Below are 9,698 nucleotides of genomic sequence, written 5' to 3'. Positions count from 1 at the left end.
AGGCCTCCCCCCTTTTCTTCTCCCCTCGTCCTATCCTGTTCTCAGACTTTCCTTGGGGGTTCCTTTTTTTGTGGCCTTGTTATAGTCCTCCTGGCCTTTGTGTCAGCCAAAACCTAGAACCTGTCAGTTTGATACAAGCGAATTTCCAGCACTACCTTGAAAAGAGCATTACTGTGTCCCGGGTTTACTCCTTAGGCATTAAGTAATGATATATTATATTCAAATCTGGCTACAACTTCCTTGTTCGTCCCACCCTTCCAATGTAACAAAATTCCAATGCGGCTAATTTTGCAGCATAAAAAGGAATGTTGATCCAGAGTTTTTTGGCACATTTTCCATTGAGTGATCCCGTGAAAGAAAATACAAGGTCTGCTTCTGTTCTAAAAATATCTACTAAACACTCCTTCAGCAGCTTTAATGTAACACAATCGTCAAGGTTCATCTTCACCAAGACAAAGCCAACTCTTGCATTACATCCTTCACTCCTCAACAAAGCCAGATCAATCATGGAAGCTCTTTCAATTTTTGCGTTTTTTCACTTATTCGTCCTGCTCATTTGCGGTCTTCCTGTGGAACAGAACACTAGGAATGGACATGGAAGCGTGGGGGAATCAGCCATCAACCAGCCACACGACTCTCCAGATCTCCATTCAGCAGACGCACATGAAAACTGCTCTGTGGACAGCGAGTCCATCTGTGAGGGAAAATTACTTTCTGGACAAGGGACAGCGGCAGAACTATTACAATCATCAAATGGAAGTGATAAGGTTCCCACGAGCAAATCCTCCCTGAAGGAGCCACAAGGAGAATCTCCAACTGCGAACAGAAGTCAGGAATTAGACACAATTCCTAATCAGAAACATCCACATACATTTAAAGAACCGGTCTGCAGGCTGCAAAGTGACGAAGAAAGTATCAATTATCTTGAGGTGTTCGGTGCCATTACTGGATATGAACACAGTTTCATTGAAGACGTGGTTTTGTACAGTGACAACGATGTGACTAAGTTTGGAATTTGCTCTGGTTCAAAAAAGAAACACACTGCATTACTTTTTCTTCAAAGCTTGGCACTTGGTATAAAAGCTAGCGCGGAAACGGTGAGACTGATGGTGCTGCATCTTTCTGAAGGTAAGAAGATTAATATTTGGACAAAAAGGTCTCGTAGAAGATATATAACCAAATGCTGATTAGACTGGTCTTTATATGAGAATTAGTTCCTGGACTAATAAATAATGCTGAGTAGAAAAGTCACAAAGGAAGATGTGTGACTATGATTTATCATGCAAGATCATTATGCTGTAACTCATTTCATTAACAGAAAAATACTAAATATGACTGAAAATTAGGTGGAAAATTAAAATATGAGTTTCATGGATAACTATAATGGTGAACTAGTTGGAGGTACTTCTAATGTGAATTCTAGTGTGACTGTTGCACATTTCAATTTGAATGCTCCCTGTCGAAACTTCCTGTTCAGGGATGTTTGTTTTTTTTAAAAAATTGTTGGCAATTAGTTTTCATGTACAGGGCACACTCTTACCAAAGTGTCAGGCTCAGACAGAAAACTCGCACGTAACTCTCCAGTTGCCCAGACCAGTCATCTCATGGCATCTTTAGTCTCCTCGCCAATGTGTGAGCGTGGTTTACGCCGTCACTCTGGTGGGGCGGGGCCTCATAGAGCTGGGAACAGGCTTCAAAGAGATCGGTGTGCCATCTTTAATGAGCGCCCCGATTGGCACTGCAGCATAACAGTTCCTAACCCCCATCACGGAGGTATGGCGGGCTCTTCCCACCCCCCCCCCCGAACAAACCTTGCTGACATATCCCCTCCCACCCCCAAAAAACAACATTACACTAACACTCTCACTAACACCGCAGAAATATAACTGACAACCTCTCCCCAGTGTCCACACTCACCCCTGCCCACCACGGATCAATGTACCCTCTCCCATTGGGTTCCCACTAGGGTCCGCCCCGGCACTGCCCTGGTACATGTTGGGACTGCCAGGTTGGCAGTGCCCACCGGTGCTGGGGCAGTGCCAACCGGTACCAGGGGGTAATGCCAGGGAACTGCATGGGCATGGCCCTTTTCCCATTCCCCCCCCCCCCCAAGGGGGGGCTACGCTTAATTCTGCATCTCCAGAGGGATCCCCTCGATTGCCTCATGCCTGGTGAAACCTGGTGTAAATGTCGGCGACGTACGAATATTTAGTGAGGGGGGTTCATTTGACGGGGCTTGAGGGGGGCAATAACAGCATTTAAATGCATTTGAATGTATTAAAATTACGGTCCCGCCCTTTGTGAGCGTGAATCTCGTGCTGTCACCAGTGAGCTGTGGGGAAAATCGGGAAATGCGATCTCTCCGGCAAGACTCGCATTTCCTGACTCGTGAGATTTTCCAGCCTCGCTGTAAACACCACACTCACTGACAGCATGTGCCTAGTTAAGATCATTTAAGAAGTGAACCCCACCGAAATCTATAACCTGGGTGCACAAAGCCATGTTAAAGTAAGTGATTTTGAACAAAATATTGTCTTGCCCTTCAGTGCTAGGCCTTTTCTCATTCGAACGGAGAAGGATAAGGGGCGACTTGATAGAGGTTTATAAGATGATCTGGGGAATAGATTGAGTAGACAGTCAGAGACTCTTTCCCCGGGTGGAGCAAACCATTACAAGGGGACATAAATTTAAGGTGAATGGTGGATATAGGGGGGATGTCAGAGGTAGGTTCTTTACCCAGAGAGTAGTGGGAGCATGGAATGCACTGCCTGTGGAAGTAGTTGAGTCGGAAACATTAGGGACCTTCAAGCGGCTATTGGATAGGTACATGGATTACGGTAGAATGATGGGGTGTAGATTAATTTGTTCTTAATCTAAGACAAAAGTTCGGCACAACATCGTCGACCAAAGGGGCTGTTCCGTGCTGTATTTTTCTATGTTCTATGCTGTCAATCCCGCGGACAGCGAGTGCAGGCACATGATCGCACCTATAGTAACACTTACACCTCATTTGAATAAGATGAATCAGTGGAAGATATTGGTACATGGTCATACTATCAGAGTATGAGCATTGTCCCCTCCAGATTATATTTATTTTCTTCTCAGACTGCCGTGAATCAGAATCAATAGGTCCTATCTCAGTGCATATTGGGGCAGCAGGGTAGCATGGTGGTTAGCATAAATGCTTCACAGCTCCAGGGTCCCAGGTTCGATTCCCGGTTGGGTCACTGTCTGTGTGGAGTCTGCACGTCTTCCCCCTGTGTGCGTGGGTCCTCCGGGTGCTCCGGTTTCCTCCCACAGTCCAAAGACGTGCGGGTTAGGTGGATTGGCCATGCTAAATTGCCCGTAGTGTCCTAATAAAAGTAAGGTTAGGGGGGGGGTTGTTGGGTTACGGGTATAGGGTGGATACGTGGGTTTGAGTAGGGTGATCATGGCTCGGCACAACATTGAGGGCCGAAGGGCCTGTTCTGTGCTGTACTGTTCTATGTTCTATATGTTATATACATGTGCGTGTGTGCAATAAGTAATATATGTAGACAGTTAAAATTATCTGGGACACTGAACACAAAGACTTGCTCTTCCGAGCAAGGGACAAGGATTACTGAAATCAGCATGGTCTTTCTTTAAATTATGCAGATTGTGGCTTGTGGGCCCCAGCTACTGCCTTAACGTAATCTGAGCAGGGTAGATAGGAAGAGATAAGGAGGCAAAAGAGTGTCAAACTGGTAAGTTTACGGAAGAACCTTTCCTTGTGGGGCCAGGTGGATGTAGACGCCACAAAGAAAGTTTGGGCCTGTACTGCACCTGATTCCCCAACATCCTGAGTCTCAGACCCATGCAAACCCATCTTCCTGTGATTGAGTGCTGACCACTGATCCTTGTGACTTTCTATCACCCAAAAAGAGCAGTCCTGCACTAGTTGGTCAGCTGCTGTTGCAGGCCTGTAGGACCTTACGCTGCTAAGGTCGGGGTGCTTTAATGATTGCTTTGCTCCTTCATGAGTGGCTGGGATACCCTCATTAACGACACAGGAGAGAAGATTGGTCATTCAAAGGCTTTAATAACCCCAGGGTTCCAAGCCCGGTCTTAAAGGGGCCATCGCATTAAAGGTAAGGTACAGCTATACAGTTATCATTCATCATACGTAGTGGCCTTAACATTTTTTTCATATGGTTGTTTTTTTATTCTATTCACCTTTAAATAATTCTGAGCCAAAATGTATAGGTGGAAGCAAAACTCTGAAATTTTTACCTTTAAACTGTATTGTAGGTCGCTAGCGGAGCTGTTTAGTTGCATTGCAAAACTTAAAAGTGAACATTTTACTCAAGTATCACAGGAGACAGAAGTAAATGATAAAAAAATAAGCGCTCAGTTCAGGTGCATAGGTCTCGAGGCGACAGGCGGGTATATAACAGTGAAGAAGGAAGAGGATAGGGCAAATCAGGAGCATATAGCGAAGTGTTGAAGGTACCTGATTCACAACAAGTGCCACCTCAGGTAAAGCGCATCATACCAGAGAAACAATGCATGGAGAGGGTTGGGCTCACCTGGGAGGCAGGTTTTCCGTGTCCTGTAGGTCAGTGGTCCCGTTTTCCTGCAGGTGCTGCCTGATGTAGTTAGACCGGGGAACCGCAGTGCTACTTCTGCGGCCAGGGTCAACATCCCCGGCAGCGCTGCCCAGCCCGCACAGCGACGTGCACCGACTGTGGCAAAAAGGGACACTTCGCTAGAGTCAGACTGGGCCGACATAAAGCCCAGAAATCGAAAACCCATCAGGCCCGATCCATGGACTCGCAGGCCCGCAGACCCCGCAATGTGGCTGCGTGCCTGCCCGGAACGCCCCCTTCAGACGCGTCATCAGCCTCGTGCGACTCATGGGGGCCGCCATCTTGGCCGCTGGCTCCAACACCGACCGACACGTGCGACCGATGGGGGTAGCCATCTTGGTTGCCATATTCGACCCAGCCCGACACGTGCGACTCATGGGGGCCGCCATTTTGTGACCACTATACTGCCAACCACGCAGGCTACTCGCAGCTTGGCGCAGTCACCCTCGACCAGTTGCAGCCAAAGCACCTGAAAAGTTCTACGATGGTCGTCCGGGTCAATGGGCACGAGACCCCCTGTCTTTTCGACTCCGGGAGCACGGAGAGCTTCGTTCACTCTGACACGGTAAGGCGCTGCTCCCTTCACATCTACCCCGCATCCCAAACAATCTCCCTTGCCTCCGGGTCCCATTCGGTTCAGATCCGGGGGTACTGTATCGCTAACCTCGCGATGCAAGGCGCCGAGTACGCTGGTTTTAAGCTATACATCCTCCCTCACCTCTGCGCCCCACTACTGCTTGGATTAGACTTCCAATGCAGTCACCGAAGCCTGACCCTACAGTTTGGTGGACCCTTGTCCCCGCTCACGGTATGCAGCCTTGCAACCCTCAAGGTCCCCCCCCCCCCTTTGCTCTTTGCGAACCTCACTCCCAACTATAAGCCCATCGCCACCAGGAGTAGGCGGTACAGTTCCCAAGACATCACTTTTATCAAGTCGGAGGTCCAGCAACTGTTGAAGGAAGGGATTATCGAGGCCAGCAACAGCCCCTGGAGAGCGCAAGTGGTGGTCGTCCGGACCGTGGAAAAAAATCGGATGGTTGTGGACTACAGCCAGACCATTAACCGGTTCACGCAACTGGATGCGTACCCCCTCCCCCGCATAGCGGAGATGGTCAACCAGATCGCACAGTACCGTGTGTTCTCAACGGTCGATCTGAAGTCGGCCTACCACCAGCTCCCAATCCGCCCGGAAGACCGCCACTACACAGCTTTTGAAGCAGCCGGCCGACTCTTCCACTTTCTCAGGGTCCCTTTCAGCGTCACTAACGGGGTCTCGGTTTTTCAGAGAACGATGGACCGAATGGTCAAGTGCGGGTTGCGGGCTACATACCCGTACTTGGACACTGTCACCATCTGCAGCCATGATCAGCAGGACCATGAGGTTCCTCCAGGCCGCCCAATCCCTCAACCTCACATATAACAATGAGAAGTGTGTTTTCCACACTCCCCGACTGGCCATCCTCGGCTACGTCGTGGAGAACGGAGTCCTAGGGCCCGACCCCGACCGTATGTGGCCCCTCATGGAACTTCCCCCTCCCCACAGCCTCAAGGCCCTCAAACGATGCCTGGGGCTATTCTCCTACTATGCCCAGTGGGCCCCCAACTATGCGGACAAAGCTCGCCCACTTATTAAAACCACCACATTTCCCCTGACGGCTGAGGCCCGCTTGGCCTTCAGCCGCATCAAGGCCAACATCACCAAGGCCGCTATGCACACGGTGGACGAGTCCGTCCCCTTTCAGGTAGAGAGCGATGCATCAGACGTCGCACTGGCCGCCACACTCAACCAGGCGGGCAGGCCAGTAGCTTCCGAAATCCGACACTCCTCAGTCGAGAAGGAAGCACAAGCCATAGTGGAAGCCGTGCGGCACTGGAGGCACTAGCTAGCCGGTAGGAGGTTCACCCTCATCACCGACCAGCGGTCGGTTGCCTTTATGTTTGACAACGCACAATGGGGCAAAATTAAAAATGACAAAATCTTGAGGTGGAGGATCGAACTCTCCATCTACAATTACGATATCAAGTATCGTCCTGGGAAGCTCAATAAGCCCCCAGATGCCCTGTCCTGCGGCACATGTGCTAGCGCGCAAGATGACCGACTTCGGGCTATCCACGATGACTTCTGCCACCCAGGGGTCACCCGGCTCACCCACTTTATTAAGGCCCGCAATCTGCCCTACTCCACCGAGGAGGTCAAGGCAATGACTAGGGACTGCCAGGTCTGCGCGGAGTGCAAACCGTACTTCTACCGGTCAGACAAGGCCCACCTGGTAACGGCCTTCCGGCCCTATGAGCGTCTCAGTATTGACTTTAAAGGGCCCCTCCCCTCCACCAACCGTAATATATACTTTCTAACCATCGTCGATGAGTACTCCTGCTTCCCCTTTGCCGTACCCTGCCTCGACATGACCTTGGCCACTGCGATAAAGGCACTGCACAGCATCTTCACAGTGTTCGGTTTCCCTGCCTACGTCCACAGCAACCAGGGTTCATCGTTCATGAGTGATGAGCTACGTCAGTACCTGCTCAGCAAAAGCATCGCCTCGAGCAGGACTACGAGCTATAACCCGCAGGGAAACGGGCAGGTGGAGAGGGAGAACGCGACGGTATGGAAGGCCATCCCTCTGGCCCTCCGATCTAGAAATCTCCTGATCCCCCCGGTGGCAGGAGTTCCTCCCCGACGCCCTCCACTCCAGCAGATCGCTCCTCTGCACAGCCACGAACAAGACCCCTTATGACCGCTTGTTTCTCTTCCCAAGGAAGTCCATCTCAGGGGTCTCGCTTCCATCCTGGCTGACAATTCCAGGACCTGTCCTTCTCCTGAAGCCTACGATGAGCCATAAGACCGACCCCCTGGTCGAGAGGGTCCAGCTGCTGCATGCCAAACCCCAGTACGCCTACATCACGCACCAGGATGGACGGCAAGGTACGATCTCCCTACGGGACCTGGCGCCAGCTGGTTCCCCTGCCAACGCGCCCCCTCCCCATTGCCTACCGCCACCCCCAGCACCCCTTATGCCTCCTGGGTCTCCTGTATTGTCCCACGCCTGCGCTGCCGCCACCCACCACCCCCCTGCCTACCCCCCCCCTCAACCATCTCCGACACACCGGACTGAAGCTCAAGCTCCAGACACCACACCCCCAGAGTCACCACCTGCAACAACCGTGCCCGCCGCCTCGCCAGAGCTGAGGAGGTCTAAAAGAACGATCCGGCCTCCAGACAGACTGAATATTTGATGACCCCAAGTCACCCCCGCTGTACTTGATTTATTTAAAAGGGGGTGAATGTGGTGAATGTATTCACCTAAGTATGAACTGTCTGTATAGTGCTGTGACCTATGACCTAGAAATGATAATACCATCTACTTCCAGGTACTGTACTGGAACCCCAGTGGGCTCCACCTCTGGCTCCGCCCTCCCCGGGGTGATATATAGACCGGCCACCTGTGGGTGGCACCCATTTGTACAGCCGACTCTGGCAGACGTGTTCCTGGATAATAAAGCCTAATGTTCACTCGCTCTCACTGTCTTGCAGTGAATTGACGGTATAACAGCCAGATAGGGTGAAGTGCATTGTCTTCAATTTCTATGTATCTGGGTAACTACAGCAGTAACTCATTTAAAAAAAAATCTTTTGAGCACTTGTTTTATTTTCTATAAATAGAAGAATGAAAGGTTAATTAATATTTTAGTTGTGCAATAGTAGTAACTACATTTGTCTTTCTGCCAAGTTTGCCCCTTGCGTATTTTGAATTTCATGTTTTGTCTCTGTTGTTATATTACCAACTGCTCCTTTGATTGATGTGATAGTACTGTATGTTTTTCTAGCCAATTGGTACATTGCAGTAAGTATAGAATCATAGAATTTACAGTGCAGAAGGAGGCCATTCAGCCCATCGGGTCTGCACCGGCTCTTTGAGAGAGCACCCTACCCAAGCCCACATCTCCACCCTAACCCCATAACCCAGTAACCCCACCCAACACGAAGGGCAATTTTGAACACTAAGGGCAATTTAGCCTGGCCAATCCACCTAACCTGCACATCTTTGGACTGTGGGAGGAAACCGGAGCACCCGGAGGAAACCTAATGCACACACGGGGAGAACGTGCAGACTCCGCACAGACAGTGAACCAAGCCGGGAATCGAACCTGGGACCCTGGAAGCAATTGCGCTAACCACCATGCTACCGTGCTGCCACGTGCTATAGAAGGCCTGCCTGTAAACGTGAGGTCATCCAAAATTCTGCTGCCCATATCTTCACCTGCGCCAAGTCCCCCTCACCCAACACTTTACTTTGACTCCTGGTTTATCAACATCTCTTGCAAAATTTTCATCCTTATATTCGAATCCCTCACGGTTTCTCTCCCCCTGCCCCATTGCTGTCATCTCCTCCTGACAGATCACTATATCTGCTGTTGTGGGTTTATTGCTTTCGAAGATGTTGTCTGGTACCACTGACCGTGGCAAGAGTGTAATTAGCTGCACCGATGCAACGCTGTGCTGAAGTGCCACAAAGCATCTCCTCATGATACCCACATGACTTTGTGCACAATATAATGTACGTCTTAGCTGCAGGTTGGTTGCCTGTAGCAATGTCTGAATGAGTTTATGATGTGGAGATGCCGGTGTTGGACTGGGGTGAGCACAGTAAGAAGTCTTACAACACCAGGTTAAAGTCCAACAGGTTTGTTTCAAACACGAGCTTTTGGAGCGCAGCTCCGAAAGCTCGTGTTTGAAACAAACCTGTTGGAATTTAACCAGGTGTTGTAAGACTTCTTACTGTGAATGAGTTTAAACCAACCATGTTAGAATCTTGAAATTTGGAGCTGAAAGTCTCTGTAAATAATGGAGCATTACTGAGAGATGCTCTTCTGGAACTTACAATCTAGTAACTAAAGGCAGGAGCTATTGGAATTCCAATATGCTCAACTGAAGATTGCAGTGCATATAGCCCATGTTCATTGACATCAGTTACAGTGGAGATGGTACTGGATATCTGGATGTCCCACTCCTCCACAGTACAAAGGCTACTTTCTGATATATTGTGCGTGAAATCTGATGAATTTAGAATTTAATACTGTTGCCATAAT

The 9,698-nt window shown here is 49.7% G+C and overlaps 1 protein-coding gene across 1 annotated transcript in view; it reads left to right on the top strand.

Annotated features, from left to right (window-relative positions):
* Positions 1 to 224: 224 nt before the first annotated feature.
* The window catches only part of LOC119952940 (muellerian-inhibiting factor-like), a 38,540-nt gene continuing 29,066 nt past the window's right edge, over positions 225 to 9,698 (top strand). The window contains exon 1 of the mRNA XM_038776576.1: positions 225 to 1,128. Within this exon, the coding sequence (XP_038632504.1) occupies positions 306 to 1,128 (823 nt within the window). The 5' untranslated portion in view covers positions 225 to 305. The remainder of the gene's footprint in view (positions 1,129 to 9,698) is intronic.

This window comes from Scyliorhinus canicula, chromosome 18 (assembly GCF_902713615.1).
Source record: "Scyliorhinus canicula chromosome 18, sScyCan1.1, whole genome shotgun sequence".
Classification (NCBI taxonomy): Eukaryota; Metazoa; Chordata; class Chondrichthyes; order Carcharhiniformes; family Scyliorhinidae; genus Scyliorhinus; species Scyliorhinus canicula.
This window is presented reverse-complemented; position numbering and strand designations above follow the sequence as displayed.